The sequence below is a fragment of the Cavia porcellus genome, unplaced genomic scaffold (assembly GCF_034190915.1).
Source record: "Cavia porcellus strain 051 isolate PalLab524CR breed Dunkin Hartley unplaced genomic scaffold, mCavPor4.1 scaffold_28, whole genome shotgun sequence".
Lineage (NCBI taxonomy): Eukaryota > Metazoa > Chordata > Mammalia > Rodentia > Caviidae > Cavia > Cavia porcellus.
The window spans coordinates 27,873,080-27,894,334 of record NW_026947511.1 but is presented as its reverse complement, the minus strand read 5'-3'; the positions used below and the strand labels follow the sequence as shown (position 1 = coordinate 27,894,334).

The following is a 21,255-nucleotide window of genomic DNA, read 5'->3' as shown; positions in this document are numbered from 1 at the left end:
AGACATGATTCCTGGAGCTCTAGCAGCCATCCTGTGACCACAAAGGACAAACCAAGAAATAAAAAAAAGATGTCAGTTGAACCAAAGGCAACAAATGCCTATCTGGGCATCTTGTTAAGTAAAGAAAATAAGCATATGTTCAAGTCATTCTTTACTCAAATTTTCTGTCACTTGTACCTGAAAGTGTTCCTAACTGAATGAAAAGTATTAATTATAGAAATGATAAAAGAAAATTTCTGTATGGTAAAGAAAAGCTTGTGTTTTCTTTACCATTGAAAGAACTCACTTAATACCAGGCATATTTAAAGAAAATATACTTTCTTACACCAATAGTAGGAATCAGTAAATTCTTGAATTCTCAAGATGAAGGAGATAAGAGAGAAACCTACAATCTTCCCGCAGAAAGAACAGGTTCCTTAAAAAAGAAGCACCAGATAAGCATTCGATTTTTCATTTTTAACTTTCGACCCTTGAAGACAGGAAATAACATCGATGGTAATTGAGAAGAAATACTGATGATTTAAGAATCTTCATTTTGCTAAAATTCCATTCACTTGAAGGACCAAAAAATATACTATATTTTGGGCATGGAAGATCTCAGAGTGAATACTATGCATGTACCTGTTATACCTAAATAGAGCACCTTAGAAAATACTCTCATCACAAAGCAAATTAAAACAGAGCAGAATCAGCTGAGTGCGGTAGTGCACGTCTGTAAATTCTTCTGATTAGGGCTGGGGGTTTAGCTCAGCGGCATAAGTGCCTGCCTTGCAAGCAGGCAGTCGTGAGTTCGATCCCCAGTACCGATAAAAAGGAAAAAGACAAAAAAAAAAATTCTTCTGATTAACTTCTGATTAGGGTGACATCATTGATTACAAGATGATCCCAGCACTCGGAGGACTAAGGCAAGAGAATCACTGTGATTTTGAGGCCAGCCTAGGCTAAACAATGAGTTCAAGATCAGTCTGAACTGCATAGCAAAACTCTGTCTCAAAAAGACAAAAAATAAATAAATCAGAGCAGGATGTTAATATGCAGGAAGGCAAAGAGAAAACAGTACCACTGATAAATTTAAATCTAAATTGATGCTGTCTTACAATCCAGGAATTCCTCTTCTGGGCATATACCCAAAAGAATGAAGTCATCTTCTCATAAAGACAGTCCCACTCCCACGTTCATTACAGCAGTATCCACAATAGGCAAGACAGGAAAACAATCTGTATGTTTGTCAAAAGATAGACACATAAAGAAACTGTGGTAGATATACACTAGGAATATTGTTCAGCCCTAAAAAATGAGATCAGTAACACAGATAAGGCTGCTTGGCTACGCTAAATACTGTAACCCAGACACAGAAAGAAAAACACCACAGGAGCTCACTCTTGAAATATGTATGGGCTCTTAAAACGCAAGTATACAGGGGGCTGGGGATTTAGCTCAGCGGCATAAGTGCCTGCCTTCTTGCAAGCAGGCAGTCGTGAATTCGATCCCTGGTACCGATAAAAATGAAAAAAAGACAAAAAAAATTCAAATATACAGAGATGGAGAACAAGACAGTGACAGGGAAGAGAACATGAGGAGATGTTGGTCAGAGGATACAAAGTAGTAGGTACACAGAATGAACAAGACCAGAGATCTGAAGTACGACATGGGACCACAGGTAATAAAAAGGTATCCTGGTGGAAGGGGAAAACTACGAAAGAAATTGTTCGTAAAACTTTAGTATTGCTCTCACCATCTTGTTTTGATTGATTTTACTCTAGTCTGTTTTGTTTGATAGTATCAAGTTTGAGGGTATAGGCAACTACTTTGAAGACATTAAGATTCACTATGATGCCCATTCTGGTTTGACCTTCTTTTGAAGTCCTGTAATGTCTCCAATGTTTTGGTTTTATAGTTTTGTTCTGTACTGTTTTGTTCAATTTTATTATACCTGATGATATAGGCGATTCTTTTTAAGATAGCAAGAGGCATTATCACCATTGTTGATCACCTTGTATTCTGTTTTTACACCATATACTATATCCATCCTTTTGTTTTGACTGACTCTGTTTTTTTTTTTCTCTCTCTCTTTAAATAAAATTTTTCAAAAAAACTTTGTTCTAGGGGGCTGGAGATTTAGCTCAGTGGCATAAGCGCCTGCCTTGCAAGCGCGTGGTTGTGAGTTCCATCCCCGGTACCGATAAAAAAAAAAACTGTTCTTTTGAAACTTCCCGGCTCTGTAACTGTTTCATGGCTTTGTAATTAATTAATTGACCCTTGTAACCACAAGAGCATAATGGGGCATGCAGGATGCCTGATTGTACCTTTGTATCAAGTTCCATAAACTGATGATCATTAATGACTCTTGTAACCAATGATCTCACCCTAATCAGAAGAACTTCCAGGCTGTTCTGTCTCACCTTTGTACCTCCTGCTTGTGTATCATACAAAAGTCCTAGACCAGCAGAGATCAGGGGCTGACATTCTGGAAATGATCCCGATCAGTGCCCGACAGTGTAAATAAATCTTCCTCCAGATCCTGGAAGTCGTTTTGGTGTTTCTGCTTGCTGTTGCAATGCTAAAGGAGATTTTACCAGATTTGACCCTCTCCTGCCAAAAAAAGGTAACTGAGAATATTGATTAATCCAGCAAGCCTGTATGGCAGTAGATAATCTCAGCAAGACTGCACTGACGTTCAGGCTGGTTTCTAGCAGTGGGGTTGGAACCCAGCTTGAACAGCCTGGAACATTTCATGTGCCTCCTGAACCTGGCAGTCTCACCCTGACACCAGGAGCTGCTAGATGGAGCCAGTCTGCATCTGTTTTGAGTTCTGAGCTTAGTTCGCCCCTCTTCAAGATGGTTCCTGGTCTCCTGGGGGATATCTGAACCTGAAAAACTAGCCACTGCAATCTGCCGAGGCCACTGCTCCATTCCACTGGTGTGTTTCTCCGTGGAGGCCTCTGTAGTCACCAACAGTCACTGTGTGTCTGAAGATTCAAGCCATCTCTCCCACAAGGTAAGTCCTGGCTCAGGGAGAAACCAGCACCTGCTGTCTCCTCCTCTGTTGAAGTCTGTCTCTTCACTCTCCCTGTGGGCTTTCCTTTCCAATCCTTCCCGGGTCCAGGGCACCCATTTCCCTCCTTCTTCTCTTTCTCATGTTGCTACTATATTCTGGTGTCTGGGCACCAAACCTCAGAGAAGCTCTTTCTCTGCTGCTCACCATTCTGCCATCTTTTCAGAAGTCAAGGGTCTCATAATGTTGTTCTTGAACTCACAAAGTAGCCACAGACTCGCAGCAGCCCTCCTGAGGCAGAAGAGTGCCCCAAGTCCAAGGCCAGCCTGGGCTACTAGTGAGTTGGGGACTAACCTGTCTCAGAAACACAAAACAGAAGAAGAAAAGAAAGCTCATAGCAAAGCTCATAGAATTTGACAAAAAGCAAAAGAAAAAGGAGAAAAGAAAGAAGGAAGGAGGAGAGGACTACATCACACAAAATAGAAGTGAAAATATAATGGAATAAAACATTTCAGTTACAAATCCAATATCAGTAGTTTTATGCTGTTCTCAGAAAACAGAGTATCAGGTGCATTGTCATATATATATTACATATATATTATATATATATATTCCTCTTTCTTGAGTAAAGAAGCATCATCTTGGGTGTCTTATAAAATATAAAACACAGTTAATGTATGTAAGCTACAGAACTTCCTTTTCAAGTTATTTTTATTAAACTATAAAAAATGGGAGAAGCGAGGTCAGCCCCAGGTTGAACACTCCTAAAGCTATGTGTTGTTTTATTTTTATTTTTTAAACTATGTGTTTTTAATGTGAAATATACCAAAGATAGAGTGTAAGAAAAGCTGAAAGTAAAAAAAATGGAAGAGAGATATTGGGCAAATACAAACAAAAAGAAATTGAAACTATATTAGTATCAAGAAACACATAGGACCAAAAGCATGAGATAGGACAAATATATTGTATTTCTTAAAAACCCACAGAAAAGCTTCAAATCTTTGTATACCAGATAATATGGCAGCCAAATATGTAAGATAAAATTTCCAAGACATACTGATAGGCTAATTAAAATATATAGTTTGAGATTTTAATATCTTATTTCAAACCTTGATGGAAAAGTAAGCAATCATATATAGAAAACTGAGCAATAGAAGCATAAAGCTCAGTATAATAAATGTATTTAGAATTTTTAACACCACAAATATCTATATGTCCTTTTCTTATGTCCATAAAAAGATTGCCAAAATTGTCATGTATTTGGTCATAGTAGAAACTTTAATAAATTCTGAAAAGTGGAGATGTCACAAATAGGATAGGCTGGTCATAAACTAATACAATTGGCAATCAACAAGAAAAACTTAGACCTCAAACTTCCTCAGTTATTTGAAAATTATGAAACATTCTTTTAAAATAATTTCCACAGCAACAAAAAAATTGCGATTAGAATAACAAGGTTTTATAGAAAGGAATAAAGTAAAGAATATAGCTAAAATGTATGAGCTATATTCAAAGAAAATGCATAGCTGCACTCAAAGGAAAAATAATGGCCTTAATTTTTTTATTTATGATAGAAGACTAAAAATGTATGATTTCATTCAATTGTAAAAACTAGTAAGAAGATCAATCAATGTACTCCTCATCCAAGAACGATAAGAGATAATAACTTAAGCTCACAAATCAGAACTTACTAGTATATTCTTAGACACATGAGCATATAAATTCCAGGAAAAATTGGCTAAAAGAATTGAAATAGTTGCCTCTGTGGGGACAGGAATTAAGATTAAGGAAATATTATAGGGAACCACTTTTTAACATTAGTAGTCTTATGGCATTATCTGACTTCTTAAACTATATAATATTAACGTTTTTGGTTTCTTTCTTCTTTCTCTTTCTTTTCTTTTCCAGTACTGGGAATTGAATCCAGGACAAGCACTCTATCACTGAGCTATAGCACCACTGCTTTTTAAATTTTGAGGCTCTCTGGCCTCAAACTTGTGATCCTCCTGTTTTAGCCTCCTGAGTGGGAGCCACTGTCCCAAGCGAAGTTTAAAATCTTTTTAAAGAATGAAGAGAATGTGCCTATGAACTCTTGATCCATCTTGATACAGAGGCTAAAATATGACTTGCCAGGTGAGCCTGAGTGTTCAAATTTTCCCTCAACTCCTCAGTAACAGGGTTTCTTGCAATTCATTTCTTATCCGTGTCTGGGTTTCTTCTTTTGTAAAATGACTTAAACAGCCACCAGAAGGAATCAGACTCCAGGCTCTGACACAGCTCGGGTGCCAGCTGCATACCCCCGGCCCTCACAGGAGGGCACCCCCATCTCCCAGCCCCCACTGCACCTCTGCTACCTGCACATTATCTCAAGCATCTTTTCTGCTTGGAGCTCTCACTGCCTGGTTAAATTTTATTTCGCTTTTATTTTTCCATACACCATAAGCAGTTAGGGTATTTTTCCATAGACTTGAGGTTCCTGCACTTATGTGAGTCATGGCTTGGGAATTTTAAGTAGAAAACAGAACAAAATGGCTTTGAGAGTATTAAAAACAGGTGCTTTTGTATCTAGATCCATCTGTGAAGAGAAAGCATATCTCTGATACATTAAATCCTTTGAACAGATGAACTCCAGAAATAAAAACCTGGAGGACAAATATCAATGTCAATATTATTAGGAATAAGAAAATGTCCCTCCAGGTTTGTAAAATTTGCCTGGTTCCGGTTTTCGCACACGGATGTAAAGGAAGGAGGCAGACCAGGCAAAATGCAGTAACAGTGAGTTGAGCTGGCCGGCTCCAAGGGCTCCGGGAAAGGCAGGGGTTGGGGAGAGTCGCCAGAGGAAAGGGCATGGAACAGGGTCTGGGATCAGGCGCAGAGCGGTGCCTAAATTTAGCTGCAAACGTAGCCATCTGGGAATACTAAAAAGTCCCAGTTCCCAGACTCAGTGAGTCCGAAGTGCTGCACGGCGTCTGGAGCTGCCAAGTCTCCAGGTGGCTCCTCGGCGAAGCTCAGACACCACTGGGGCCCTGGGAAATGCAGTGGGCATGGTGGCCAGCCTATGCCCAGGGTGCAGCAGCGAGTGCGAGAGCCAAGTCGCCCCAGCGTCGCCCTGCAGCAGAGCGTGGGATAACAGCACAGCGTGGGCACTTTGCAATAACTACTGTAAGTGGGTGCGGGGTGGCAGTTAACATTCGCCTGTGAATGGGACAGAAGTGGGTGAGGGTGCGCAGAGGGAGGGAGAAGGTGATGGTGACGATGCCCCGGCTGTAGGCAGGTGTGGGACGTGTTCAGAGATTCCAGGCACAGCAGAATGCGGGATGAAGGATCGGAGGTGACGTGTGCTTCACCCGAAGCAGCGTGGCCTATGAAGGGTAGCCTCCATCGTCATCCCCAGCTGAGAGGCCCGGTGAGCCCGGCAGACACAGGGATCCAAGCTGCGAGGCCGCCCTCTAGTGTCGGCCTGCGTACTCCGGGCACTGGGGCCCAGTGCTCTCTGGGGGACTTTGCGTCTTCGCGGATGACCACAACCAAGGGCACTTCTCTGACGTCCACAAAGAACACACAAGAGCAGCTCTAGGCTCTCCAGAAGGGCCTGCAAGTGCCAGCAAGAAGCAGAGAGCAAGTGGCTTGGGAGGCTTCCAGGAGGAAGTGGGACTCCACTGGGGCCAAAGGGGATCCTGAATTAATAAATTAGCGTGTGTGGCAAGACCTCCCACCCTTGGGGTAGCCAAGAGACCCTGCACAGTGGGAAGAGGACAAAGTGTATGCAAGTCACAGTCAAAGCTTTGGCTGCTGGTTCCCCCCACTGTGTGACCTTGTGTTTAACTTCCCTGAGTTTGTGTATATCTATCTGTGAAATGAAGCTATGGTAAAGAAGAACAGTGCATCAGTCTTTGGCCCTATGTGCCACAGACTAAGCACTTTGCACCGTGAACTAATTTAACCCTCACAGCACTCTCATGTGGTAAACAAATGGTTCCATCTTACAAATAAGGAAAAGGAAGCACAGAGAGGTTATGTGACTTTGCAGTCACCAGGCACATGGTTGACATTCAGTAAATAGTGGCTGCTGCTGCGACCACAGAGATGGCAGAGATTGTGCTGAAGGAGGTGAGCTCATGGGCAGAGTCAGGGAGGAAATTTCAAGAGATGGAAAGTGACATTCTCCAGGGCACATCAAGCATGACTCAGGACCATTTGTTTGTGACTACACACCATTGTCCCTGGAACTTACCAAATGGGATCATAGGAGCAAAGGCTCTTAAAAGTGCTTTCTTCTCACCAGCCTCACTGACAAAACCCAGTTGGATCCTGAAGAAGGATCAAGTCTCTTTCCCAGCTTCCCTTGAAGCTAGGTGTGGTCATGTGACCTCCATCTGCCCAATGAGATGTGAGGAACGTGTCCTAGGAGGACCCTGGGGAAGGTTTCCTCCCTAACAGAGGAAGGCATGGAAATAGTCTTTTCCTTCCTGGATGGGAATGTTGTCATGCAAAGATAGGATAACTAGCATTGTCATAGCTATCTTGCAGCCACAAAAGAAAGACCATGAAATACCAAGTTCCCAAAGATTTTTTGATGTTCCACATTCCCCATAGAATCTCCTACTTCCAGAATTCCAGATATGTGACAATAAGCCCCTATTTGTTTTAAAAACATGATTATTGCAGAAAAATACTCTTATTATCACACATGTTGTTTCAGTGTTTTAATTCTTATACCCCAAAATTCATTTATTTAATGAGCAAGTATCACTGAGTACAGACTACATGTCAATTACAGTAGAGCAAGAGGATGGTTAACAAGAAATGTCCGTAATTCAGAGAGGTATAATTCTGGCTTTGGAAATTTCTAGGCTCGGTAAGGGAAAACAAACTTTGAAAAATATGATGGGTCAGGATGTTAGGCGGAAGGAAAGCATGGAAATCCTTATAGAATGTAGAACGGGTAGCTAACCTTGGTAAGCATCTTGGAAGTTCTTGAAGGCTGGTGATTATTTAGGTTTAGATGTTATAATAAAGAGACCCCAAAATACAGGATCTCAAAGCAGAGAGTTTTCATTTTATTGTTTTAATATAACAGCTGTTGTTTCATGTTCTACCAAGGATCTGCCATCCTCAAGATGGCTTTGCTCTGTGGATTCAAGATGGCAGCTCCTGTTCTTACCACTGACCTGCTGAGTGTATGCATCTTCCCACACCTTACTGGGCCAATTTTAGTTATGTGAGCTTGTCTAGCTTGGAAGAGTCTTGGGAATGCAGTTTTTAGCTGGTCACCCAGGGGACAACTGACCTCAGAGAAGTTCTATTTTTTTTTTTTTTTACATTTGGTACATGTGGGGAAAATTTAATGCAAAGTAAAGATGTAATATAAACATAACAGGTAAAATTCTGATGGTTAGAAAAACAAAGGTTTACTAACTGACATATGTTGGCTCCAGTGAGAAAGAAAAGCAGACCACATAATGTACATGGTATGATATCCAGTGATGTTAGGAAATCAGCAGGTATCTCGTTATACAACATGCAAAACATAACATTCTTTAATGTACTAGTTATGTGAAAAGAACACAACTTTGTCAAAAACACATGCTCCAAGCCTCTATAAATGTATATCTTAATGCCTAATATTGCATCAACTTCAGAAACATCATTTATGAAAGAGAAAATGAAGCACGTGCATCAAAAAATTAAAGCAAGTGCAGTGTTAAAATTATAATCACCAAAAAATAAGAGACTAGACCAATATCACTCTGAACAGTGAATAACAGTGTTCTTGATTTTATATCATAATGCTACAGAATTAGCATGGGGTATCTTAGTCTCTCGAGAAGTTCTATTTCTAAGAAGGGGGAAGTGCTTTCCTGAGGACAGCTGGCAGTTACAGTTGGTAAAGGATTGGGAATACTTTCCTCTTAACCCTGAGAGCAGTGAGGAGTCACTGAAAAAGTTGAAATGCTGGGTCACATTTGTGCTTTAAAAAAGTTCACTATGATAGCTGTGTAGGGAGGAGTACAGTGGAGGAAATAATACAGGAGGTGGTGAGGATTCAGCAGACCTTCTGAAAACAGTGGTTGATCTGGGTGGGAACAATCAGAAGGGTCCATTGGTCCAGGTGGGTTTTTTTTTAAATTTGTTTGTTTTCTTGGATTTTTGCTGAGTGAAAGCTTCCTTAAACAAGAACCAGAGTCATCCCTGTTTTTCACTGATCAGGATTTCTTCTGCATCTCCTAGCCCCATGATGTCATTTCAGTAGAGCTAAACCTGTGTAACCTAAATATATTGTGAGAGCCACTACAATTTCCCGTGGTGCCCAGCCTGTAATGAGGTCAGTCTCTACTACTACGACATAAGTAGCAAAAGAGTTTAGAAATGACATTTGTTAGACTACCCTAAGGTTACTTACTGGTCAAGAAGGCTGTATGACCCAAGGCTGGTGCATTCTTGAGGAGGCAGCATTTGAAGGTCCTTGAAGGACCAATAGGGTAACTTCAGATAAAATGTTGCAGAAAAACTACTCAAAGTTCTCCCCATCCAACATATGCTCCCTTTCTTGCCTTGTCTCTAGGGGCAGAAGATGGGATTCTGATTGCTTTAATATGGAAACAAATTTAGTTTTTGCTGCCTTTGTGTTACACACTCAAAGGATGGAATGCAATTTTTTACTTTCTAAGAAGGTCTGAAGATTAAAGGTCTCCATGCCCCTTGAAGAAAGCTGGGTTTGTTTGTTTGTTTTGTCTGGGTCTGGTTCTTATCAGAATACCACCAAAGGAAGGACAATGGGTTGGGAGGAAGGCTGAAATTTTTGTAGGAGCAGGACTTCCTGAGAGGACAAGGAGGAGAGAGGATGTGGTGCCAGGAGAAGCAGGCATTCAGTCCCTTTCCCTGGAAGCAGCGGCCACGTTTGGGGAGGGGCAAGAGTCCTGCAAAAGTGGACATCCAGAATCCATGCCCCAGCTGAACCCCAAACCCCTGAACCCCAAGTGTGTGTCAGGAACAATTGGACTTTTTTTTTTTTGGTACTGGGAATCAAACTCATGACCTCGCACTTGTTAGACACCTATGCCACTGAGCTAAATCCCCAGCCCATAACTGGGCCTTTAGAACCTGCAGAAGCAGGAAGATAAGGGATCTCCTCAAATACCTAAGACCTTGCCACTGTAGGTAGGTAGCCCCAGGAAGAGGGAGTGGAAGCCCAGGAGTGATGAGGTTGGATCTCCCTGCCAGCTTAACAAAGTGAGCACTGAGGCAGGATGCAGCCAGCTTTTAGAGGCCAAGGCCAGAGACCTTTGTTGCACCCCGACCCCGGGTAGCAACTGAGATTGATGCTCAGTGGGGCTGCCCTCCCTTTCCTGCAGGTTCCTGTGCTTCAGCAGGCTACTCTGATCTGTCCCAGGGTCGGGGCTTGTTCCCATGTCCCCTCCTCCACTGCCTCTAGAGCCTACTCTGTGCCAGCCCCCACGTTACTCCTAACACCTCAGGGGCCTCCTCTGCGCCCCTCATGGTGTTACCCACTGGAAAGCGGGACGTGCTGTCTGTGGCACTGGGACTTCGTTTCATATCTTGGTTGGGGGCTTCATGAAAATAGAGATGTGACCCTTTCTCCTAGCCCTGTCTGATCTTCCCAGCACCTGTCAGTGAGTGGCCTGCCACAGTGCCCAGGGGTGGAGCCGCTTGAAAGAGGGGTAACCATTTGGCAACCCCTGTTTCTCACCCCAGCCAGGCCACAGTACTTGGTGCCACCTTGGTCAACACCCTGATTGTGGTGCTAGGGCCCCTCTGCCTGTGGCATCCAGACTGGCTCCGGAAAGACCATTGCTACCCACTCAGAGAGGTGATGTCATGGCGCTTTACCCACCTCCTCCCCTGCAGGCCATAGATGGGCAGATCTGCTGGAGCCTGCTGTTAAGAAAGGCACGCTTCATGTTAAGAGCCTCTGAGCTCTGTGTACATAGGACTGCGGTAGATGTAAACACTCTGGCCTTTCTTCCCCACTAGATAAATCTCAGGCTTTCAGGGCGAGGCACTGCCGGGCACACTCCCGGTGTTTAAAGGAGATGTCAACAGCAGCCTGCGCTCTTGGCAGAGGCTGGCTCTCCATCTCCCAGCTAAAGCCCAAAACCTGAGCCACTGAGGCCCATGCCAAGGGGCACAGAACTCGTCCCTTCCCAGAGAGTCTGTGGTTTGTAGACAAAGAAGGCGGCTGATGAGCATACCCCCAGGAATGCTGGGGGGACTGCCACAGCCTCCTCCATTACCTGTCTAGCTTGCACAGATCCTGTGAGCATCCGAACAACATTCTCTTCACCGCCCTGGCATGGCAGTATCTTAAACTTTACTCATCATTTGTCATTCATTTATTTACCTGTCATTTATTGAGTATGTATTATATGCCTGTGTATCAAGCATTATACGTAGTACCCTGCCCAAAGTTACCTAAGATACCACCATTAGTGCTATTCTTGGTAGTTTAAGACTTGTAAATATAACCACCTCCAAATCTATGTTATCTAGATTTAGACAAATAATATATATTATACACCTACAATTTCTCACCCCTCACCCCTGAGTCATGTTTTGAATGTTATTCATTAGTGTTATTCAATCAACACATAGACATCACATTTTGTCGGTCACTCCGATAGACTCTGGACCCAAGACAGTCTGGGCCCTGAGGAGCCCTTCTTGGGTGACAGGGAATTGACCACAGAGAGGTGGCCTTGGTCAAAGAGGTGAAGGCCAATGGACCAGCAGAAGACAGAGGGACATGGTCAGGGATGGGACGTTTATCTTACTGAGGATGGGACCCTGACAGGCCCTGCCTCTCCAGGGGTGCTCACAACTGTGCTCTAAATGAAAACCATTGCAGGGCTCCAGCTCTTGGAATTTCATGAACCTAACAAGGTATTAAAATCCAATTGAGGGAACCATGCAGGCCACCAAATTTTATCACACTGAATAAGGATTTGAGAGAAAAAGCAAAACCAAGGTGGCATCCACTACCTGCCATCACTATTATTTCATGAAAGAAAAGACATTTTTATGCAAAAACACAGGGAGGGCATGACCTCAGCATAAAAGATGATTCCTTGTTTTGGAGGGCTACCGGGAATCAAACTCAGGACCTCACACTTGCCAGGCAGGTACCACACCACTAACCTAAATTCCTGGCCCCAAAGGGTGATTCTTAAAACCAGATTCAAGGACCTTGTCCTTCTTGTCCTCCCATCACCTGGTCCAGATGAAGTTCATCACTGTCTGGCACTCCTGGTGATCAGATGACCACAGTGCTGTCCACTGCCAATGTCCCACATGACCTACTGCAGGCATGTCAGAGCAGTCGAAGAGGGACCTAACCCACGATGCTTCCCAGAGCCCCCTTTTCCTTCCGCCACGTCCCTTGTACCCTGAATCTGCTCCTACATTTTTCTCCTCTAAACTCAGTAAAAAATTATTCCTTTCTGCTATGGCTTGGATGTGATTTCAGTCTGTCCCCCAGAGGCTCATGTGTTGAGAGCTTGGTTCCATTTGGACCATGTGGGACCTTTGAGGGGTGGAGCCTAGTGGGAGCATCGAGGCCACCATAGCTCTCACAGAGCTGGTTAGTTCTCAAAAGATGGTTCATGTGAAAAAGCATGACAGGATCTCATCAGTCCCTCTGACGTCCTGTCTCACACACACGCACGCCATGGTGGCATTTGCCATGAGATGACAAAGCCTGGGGTAGGGGAGTTGCCAGCACTAGCACTATGCTATTGGGATTTTCATCCTTTAAAATGGTAAGCTAAAGAAATCTCTTCCTATTTTAAGAACACACACATCCCTTCTTGGCAGCTCTGGTGACCCAACCCAGAAACCTCCAGCAGGCGAGGAGTGCTCTCTGTGGCGCTGCACCCCACCCTCATCTTTCCATGTTACCCCACCTCAGGTATTCTGTCACAGTGGAAACAGTCGAGGCCACTGTCTCTACTCCAGTCATCAGGCCTCTACCCGAGAGGTCAAGATAACACGATCAGCAAGGAACACTTGGAAATGGAGTGGCCACTGTTCCCCTGGGGAGGACCCTGTTGTGTCCCTTCCTTCTTCAAGATTCTCTGCCACTGACCATGCTTAGCGGGCCTCACCCCAGCTACACAGAGCTGTCTTGTCGGTTGTCACACCCTTCTTCACACAGCCCATATCCAATGACCCATGTGGAAGTAGAAAGGACTGGCCATTGTCACCCAACAGACAACTCCAACAGGCCATCTAGCTCCCGGTGACCATGAGGTCGTGGAAGGACCTGCATCAGCTCAGCGTCTTCCTCCCTCCTGTCTGCTTTCTTCCCTGACTGTGTCCAACACTGGTCCCGGTGACATCTCCCTAATCAACATCCTGCTCAAGGCCTCTGAATCACAGTCGCTTTCTGTGGCACCCACTCCGCACCGCAGGCTCCACAATCCCAGCAGAGCCACAGGCAGCCCTTGCCCTTCCAGTGGCTGTGGGTTCTGGGACTTCCACACACGCCTGGATGAGCAAATCCTCCAGTCTTGATGTGTCAATAAAGAAATCTCGAATCCTCCCCACCTTTTAACAAAGACAGGCCTTCAAGACCATTGTCTAGCTATAGACTCAGATACTGGCTCACAGAAGCCAGCAAAGCTGACCCACAGCCCCTCTGCTCTGGGTGCTCCCCTGCCAATCCCTTCTAAGGCTCCAGCCTTGTAGCACATAGTTGGAAAGCTGCAAGTGCATATGATTTAAGGGGGAAATAAAAACTCAGATTTAGTAGCTCCAAAATGTAATCCCTATCACATACACAGTGTCAGTGGCAGGTTGTTGGGTAGGACTGCTATTTTGGGCTTCTGTGACTGGTGACATGCTGTCATCCCAGCCCCACTATTTGCACCAAAGCTCAACAAATTCCAGCTGCCTTGAGAGCAGGAGGCCAGGACAGGATATCTTGTACTTATATTCTTATTTCATTTTGCTCTTGAGGCCCCAGGGCCAAGTGAGGATGAGATAGAAGTGAGCCCCAGAAGTGACAGGATACTACTGCTACTGCTGGCACCAAAAGAGATTGAAGAAACCCTTTAGCAAAGGGCCAAGGTCCAAGCATACCTTGGTGGCCTGCTCTAAAGAGAACAGATCTCTGTTTCACAGATGGAGCCATTTCACTGGGGAGCCATTTCTGTGAGGGCCAGAGTTCCAGGAACTCCCAAGCACACACTCCCACAGGAGAAATAGGAACCCCAGAAGCATCAAGTCCCCAGGACAAGGACTGAATCCCCCAGACGCAGCACCTGATCAGCACAGCAAGGGCATCAACAATGGGTATGACTTCCACATTGATTGTTCATGAACTGATCCAGAAATTTGCAATCAGAACAGTCTAGAAAGAAGCTTCCATTTTCAGCATATGCTTAAGCTTTGGGATGTATGGCTCTGTGTTTTTATTTTGAATTCTAGGGGTGGTGTGGGGGATGAGGTGTCACTTTGTAGGCCCAACCCCCTCTAACCTGCAATTTACAATAGCCGCCCTGGTATGCGAGAAGGAGGTAGAACGGGAATGCCCGTTCTCAGTGAGCCCTCACCCTCTGGAATCCATACTGTGAGCTGGCTTTGTTTTGCAGAAGTCTTGAGGAAGTGGCTGGCCACCCTTTGTGACACTAACAGCAGACAAATTAACAACATTCTTGAGCTAATGAATTTCTTCCTGGGCTAGAGAAGTTGTGAGAACTGGTTGTGATTATTTACTTCACTTAGATAGTTTTAGAATAAACATTGTAGTCTGTCACGTTGTAGCTTGCCACAAAGAATGCCTTTTCACTACTTAATTATCTGGGCTCTGTGAATTGATCGGGTTTACTATATATGAATCCTAAAATAAAGATTGTGCGTACAGTGCAGTGCAGTGCAGTGTAACGCGGTGCAGACAGCAAAGGTGTCTCTCCTGTCTTTCTTTTCCAAGCGCTGTACCCCCCGTGTCCCGACAAGGCGTGCGTGTTTACCTTGCCCGGAGTTCAGAGTGCTCTAGACACTCACGACAAGTGGCGCCCGAATTCAGGGACTCCGAAGGTCGCTTAGGAAGGTAAGTATAATTTTATTACGGGGAAATGGGACAATCTGCTTCCTCTCCTTTCTTAAAAATTCTTAAACATTTATTATCTATATATGGCATATCGCTCAGGTCAGCTGACTTGGATATGTGTATTGATACAATTAAAGAATATAATCCTTGGTTTCCAGATGAAGGAACTTTGGATGTAGAAGTATGGAGGAAGGCAAGGGTTAGTATAGAAAGGGCTATGCAACAGGAGGAAAAGATTCCTTTACGTTTTTGGGCTATTTGGTCGGTTGTGTACTCTTTATTAAAAGCTATGGAAGATGAACATATTGTAGAAAATCTTCAACTAGAAATTAAGCCAGTTATTCAGGAATTGCCCCTCACAGAGGAGGAGCAGAATGTAGTTCAAAATGACGCTATCGCTTTAAGTAGTGAAAAGGCGTCCAAACCAAAAGTAAAATCCGCTACAGCCGACTCAGCTTTAGCTGCCGCAGCAATATCAAATTATGACAATCGCCCAATTTTACAGGCTATACAGCATTTAACACAAGAGGTGAAACAACTCTCCGTTAAGCAAAACCCGCCTATAGTTCCCTCTGCACCTCCTCCATCTAACCCTAATTGGAGTAAAGCCAAGCTAGCTTTGGCTGATCTACCAAAATTAGGGGATTCTGATGAGGAAAAGCCTGCCTTTGCTTTCCCTGTAATCAGGCCACAGCCAATAGATGGAGAGGCAGTTCCCCCTAGATGGGAAGCATTTAATATTGATGATTTAGCAAAATTAAAAAAGGCTGTAACCCTTTATGGCCCTCAGGCTCATTACACTAGAGAATTAATAACATCGGTAACAGATCAGTATGGTAATCTTGCTCCTTATGATTGGAAAGCCTTGGCCAAAATTCTTTTAAAAGAGCCAGAATATTTACAGTGGCACATGTGGTTTATGGAAGGTTGTGCGAAAAAGGCAAGACAAAAATGCTGATATAGTGATAGAAATGTTTTAAAAGATATTTTAAAAACTTTACCTCAATATTTTTCTCCGTTTGGACTTGTAATAGCACAGGATAAAATTCAAAAGGAAGAAGTTAGTCATTATTTGGGATATATTCTTACTAGACAAAAGGTGATTCCACAAAAAATGTCTATTAGGAGAGATAAGTTATCCACTTTAAATGATTTTCAAAAATTATTAGGGGATATTAATTGGCTTCGTCCCACACTAGGTATTCCTACCCATGCATTACAGCATTTGTTTGCTACTCTACAGGGCTCTTCAGATCCATCCAGCCCTCGTTCTTTAACAACAAAAGCCGAGCAAGAATTACAGTTTGTAGAACAACGAATTAAGGATGCATTTTTAATTAGGATTGATCCTAAATTGCCTCTAACTTTATATATTATTAATACTTTTCAATATCCCTCTGCAGTTTTAGGTCAAAATGCTATGCCAGTAGAATGGGTATTCACTAAAACTAAGCAATCTAAAAATGTTATGCCTTATATTGACATGATTGCAGCTTTAATTATGAATGGTAGAGCTCGTTCTATAACTTTGATAGGAGAAGATATAAACAATATAGTTATCCCTTTAACTAAGGAACAATGGGAATATTTGTTGTCAATTACTGAAACCTTACAAATTGCTTTAGCAGATTTCATGGGAACTTTTTCATATCATTTTCCTAAAAGTAAATTATGGGATTTTTTTAGACGTCAACAATTTGTGGTTAATACCTTATTAGCTGTACAGCCAATTCCACAAGCTTTGACTATATTTACAGATGGATCTAAAAATAAAGCTGTATATTGGACTCAAAAATCTTACTGGGTACGTCAGACAAATTTTAACTCTGTACAACAAAATGAACTTTTTGCTATATTACAAGTGTTTTTAGATTTTCATAACCAACCTATTAATATTATAGCCGATTCGGCCTATTCTGTTGGAGTAGTGACAAATATCTATTCAGCTGTGTTATATTCTAATAAGCCTGCTTTATTGTCTTTATTTCAAAATTTACAAATACATGTTCAAAAAAGAAATCATTCTTATTTTATTACTCATTTACGTTCTCATTCTCAGTTACCCGGACCATTAGTATCAGGTAACAATACAGTGGATTCCTTAGTTATGTTCACCACACCCGTTGAAGAACATCAATTTAATCATGCAAATGCAGGACATTTGCATCTTAAATATAAGATACCTTTTACAAAAGCTAAACAAATTGTAAAAGCCTGCCCTATTTGTAGACCATTACATTTAAGAATTATTCCCGCAGGTGTCAACCCTCGAGGAACTCAACCTAATGAATTATGGCAAATGGATATTACACATGTACCTTCTTTTGGTCGGCTTTCTTATGTACATGTAGTTATTGATACCTATTCTTCATTTCTATGGGCTACTGCTCAACAGGGAGAATCCACTAAAAATGTTATTGTACATTTATTGGAGACTTTTGCAGTTATGGGAATTCCTTCTAAAATCAAAACAGATAATGGACCTGCTTATACTAGCAGAACATTTAAACAATTTTGTGATCTCCATAATATTATTCATATTACAGGGATTGAATATAACCCCCAGGGTCAAGCTATTGTTGAAAGAGCACATGGCACTCTTAAGTTGCAAATTAAAAAATTAAAAAGGAGGAGTCAGGAGGATATTCAGATACCAATACTGTTTAAATTGCAAAACAGTCCAAAAACATTACTGCATCAAGCATTGTTTATTTTAAATTTTCTCAATTTACCACAAGGTGAAATATTAACAAGAGCTGAAAAACATTTTGAACAGCAACAACAGCCTTTTGTGATTAATGAACCTATTTGGACTAAAACAGCTCCAGAGGCTGAATGGGAGAGGGGCACATTGCTCTATAGGGGGAAAGGTTTTGGTTATATCTCCACAGAAAATGGAATTCAGCAGTGGGTCCCTGGACGATGGATCAGGACCCGCGTCTCCAGATCCTGTTCACCAGCCCCGGAGACAACTCCCCAAGGAACCGGAACCGTGCCTTCAGAAGCGAGCGCGAAACCAGCTAGAAGCTGAGGATGCTGAGTTTGTTCCTATCGCAGCCATGGCCAGATTACAGCTAAGAAAATCCCGCCGCTCACAGCGACCAAATTTAAATCCCCTCCCTACATGGGGACAATTAAAGAAATTGACCATAGAAGGGCAACGGCTTGTCCTTCAAGCAGGAAAGCCTTTAAACCCCAAAAACTTGTTTTTAGCTTTATGTGCCTTGCTCACTGTTGCGTCGGGGACTGAGGTACCTCCACATTCGTACTGGGCATATATTCCAAACCCCCCTTTATTAGAACCTGTAAAATGGGGAACTAGTGATATTTTACTTTATACCACACCTAGAGAAATTTTGTCAGCACCGTGGGCTGATTTAACCCCCCACAATCAAGATGATGGGACACTATTCAATTTTACTTATTATGGTAATCAAAGGCCTATTTGCATTGGGGAACCGCCTTGCATCCCTCTGGGATGGCAGTATTGGATTCAACATGGAATAAAAGCAGGCAACAAAAGGACAAGGCTTCAAGCCTTGGCTGCTCAAACCTTTAATGTTACCTGGAGAAATTTAACAGCACCTGATACAAATACATTTCCTGTATGCCCTGAATTCACTTATAAAAATATTTCTTATAATCCCATAATTTGGCAACTATGTATGGGAAAATTTGCTAAAAATATTGATGGGTATATTATTTGGGGACCATTTGGAAAATTCGTTAATGGATGTGCTGAATGGAATGAGACAAGATGTAATCTCTCTGTTGTGTATAGTCTTCCAGATCCAAAGAAAATAACTGACGGAGCTCCTATATTTCAACAAAAGACGGCTCTCTTGTGGTGGGGAGATGGTGGAATCGCTAACCCTGCTGTTGCAGCCGAAGAATACCCTCATCACCTTCAAAATCATATTTGGAAGATCCCAGCCGCTATGCAACCTGTAACCTTGTACAATGTTTCATATTCAGGGACTAGTCGATCTGTATCTACTACTTATAATTTTACTAGGTTTAAAATGTATAATATTACTGTTTGTGCACCTCTGCCTTATGTCTTTTTAGTGGGAACTTTTAATTTTACACATTTTTCTTGTACTTGTTTAAATTGTCAATTGTTTACATGCTTAAATAACACACTAAATTTCACTAAGCCTTATACAGTTATGCTGTTACAACAAAAAACTCATATTTGGTTGCCTGTAAATTTAACTCGACCTTGGTCTCAAGACCCGGTAATTTCTGTTACTACTGAATTTTTTAAACATCTGTTAAAACGTACAAAAAGATTTATTGGAATAGTGGTTGCTGTACTGTTAAGTCTGATAACTGTAGCCTCTCTAGCAGCAGTCTCAGGAGTAGCTTTACAAACCTCTTTGCAAGAAAAACATGTTGTCGAATTATGGCATGAGAATTCTCATGAACTTTGGTTAACTCAGTGGCAGATAAACGCCAGACTACAACAACAAATAGACCTCCTTAAACAAACAGTTGAATGGATGGGTAGAAAAATATTGGCTCTTCAGCATCAAGTGTTTTTAAAATGTGATTGGAATTCAACTACTTTCTGTATAACCCAACGACCTTATAATCAGACAGAACATGAATGGGAAATGATTAGAATGTATTTAAATGGAAACACCTCTGCCCAGGAGGAAATAGAATCTTTGCATAATCAAATTGACAAGGATTTTGCAAAGCAAAATGATGATGAATCTCTAGCACAATTCGCGCAATTGCTTGCTCAATCTTTGAAAGGATTAGATTCCAAAGGAATCTGGCAGAGCATTACCCACACTTTTAGTGGCATGGGACTTAGTTTAATTATAGTTCTCATTGCCATAGTTCTTGTGTATTTTTACTGCATAAGACGAAATGCTATTAATAACCTGATCTTATGGAAATTGTTGTTAAAAAATAAAAAGGAAGGAAGTGTGGGGGATGAGGTGTCACTTTGTAGGCCCAACCCCCTCTAACCTGCAATTTACAATAGCCGCCCTGGTATGCGAGAAGGAGGTAGAACGGGAATGCCCGTTCTCAGTGAGCCCTCACCCTCTGGAATCCATACTGTGAGCTGGCTTTGTTTTGCAGAAGTCTTGAGGAAGTGGCTGGCCACCCTTTGTGACACTAACAGCAGACAAATTAACAACATTCTTGAGCTAATGAATTTCTTCCTGGGCTAGAGAAGTTGTGAGAACTGGTTGTGATTATTTACTTCACTTAGATAGTTTTAGAATAAACATTGTAGTCTGTCACGTTGTAGCTTGCCACAAAGAATGCCTTTTCACTACTTAATTATCTGGGCTCTGTGAATTGATCGGGTTTACTATATATGAATCCTAAAATAAAGATTGTGCGTACAGTGCAGTGCAGTGCAGTGTAACGCGGTGCAGACAGCAAAGGTGTCTCTCCTGTCTTTCTTTTCCAAGCGCTGTACCCCCCGTGTCCCGACAAGGCGTGCGTGTTTACCTTGCCCGGAGTTCAGAGTGCTCTAGACACTCACGACAGGGTGGGATAATCTTTTCAACACTAGAGACCCTTAATGGTCTTTCCCAGCTCTGCCAGGAGAACAAGAGGCCGTGAGATGAAAAATAACACAGAGAGGGCAGACAAGAAGTGATAGGGAAGTGGGGGGCATATGAGAAATTCAGGCTGTGGCAGACAAAGCTTTGGGAGCCCCAAGACCACACCATGCGGGGGTGACTGGTGAGCAGCAGCCCTGCTGTGCTCCAATAAGGGACATGCTCCATACTTCTGACCCTGCTCTGTCTGCAGGTGCCTACACCACAGGTGTGCACTGGTACACACGTGCGTGAGTTCACACCACAAGTTAGCCACACATACAGTTATATGGAAAACTTTCCCTGAGGCCTGGGACATGTGCACAGAGTAACAGGGCACACCCTGCACACCCACAGCAGCCCCTCTGGCCTTAGATGTCCAGCCTTTCTGGGGTCACAGAAGCTGCGATGAACCCCAGCTGTGTCCTAAGACAATGGTTCTCAAAGTGGATTCCTGGATCAGCAGTATCAAGGTCACCTGGGAACTGGTTAGAAATGCTTTGGGTTCTATCTTCTCCCTCTGACAGAGCCCTGAGCTGTGTGTGGGGCTCCTTTGGAATTATAAACTTGTGTCATGCATTTTTGTGCCATTTCCTGTAAGAAATACACTTTTACACACATTATTTCAT

The 21,255-nt window shown here is 42.7% G+C and overlaps 1 protein-coding gene and 1 long non-coding RNA gene across 4 annotated transcripts; both read left to right on the top strand.

Annotated features, from left to right (window-relative positions):
* The first annotated feature begins 1,446 nt into the window (after window positions 1-1,446).
* LOC134473867 (uncharacterized) lies at window positions 1,447-9,691 on the top strand. 3 transcript variants are annotated; one of them, XR_010044330.1, is made up of 3 exons: window positions 1,447-1,660; window positions 2,519-2,998; window positions 4,904-5,188. It is a non-coding gene; the product is annotated as an uncharacterized LOC134473867 (long non-coding RNA). The 3 variants fall into 3 exon arrangements; XR_010044329.1 differs by lacking the exon at window positions 1,447-1,660 and adding an exon at window positions 6,266-9,691 and having other exon boundaries at window positions 2,341-2,998; window positions 4,904-6,157; XR_010044328.1 differs by lacking the exon at window positions 1,447-1,660 and having other exon boundaries at window positions 2,293-2,998.
* Window positions 9,692-14,451: 4,760 nt separating this feature from the next.
* LOC134473866 (endogenous retrovirus group K member 13-1 Env polyprotein-like) lies at window positions 14,452-20,466 on the top strand. Its single transcript, XM_063239618.1, has 2 exons — window positions 14,452-15,062; window positions 17,954-20,466. The coding sequence occupies exon 2, from the start codon at window positions 17,957-17,959 to the stop codon at window positions 20,039-20,041; it is 2,085 nt and encodes a 694-aa protein (XP_063095688.1). The 5' UTR covers window positions 14,452-15,062; window positions 17,954-17,956; the 3' UTR covers window positions 20,042-20,466.
* The last annotated feature ends 789 nt before the right edge of the window (window positions 20,467-21,255 follow it).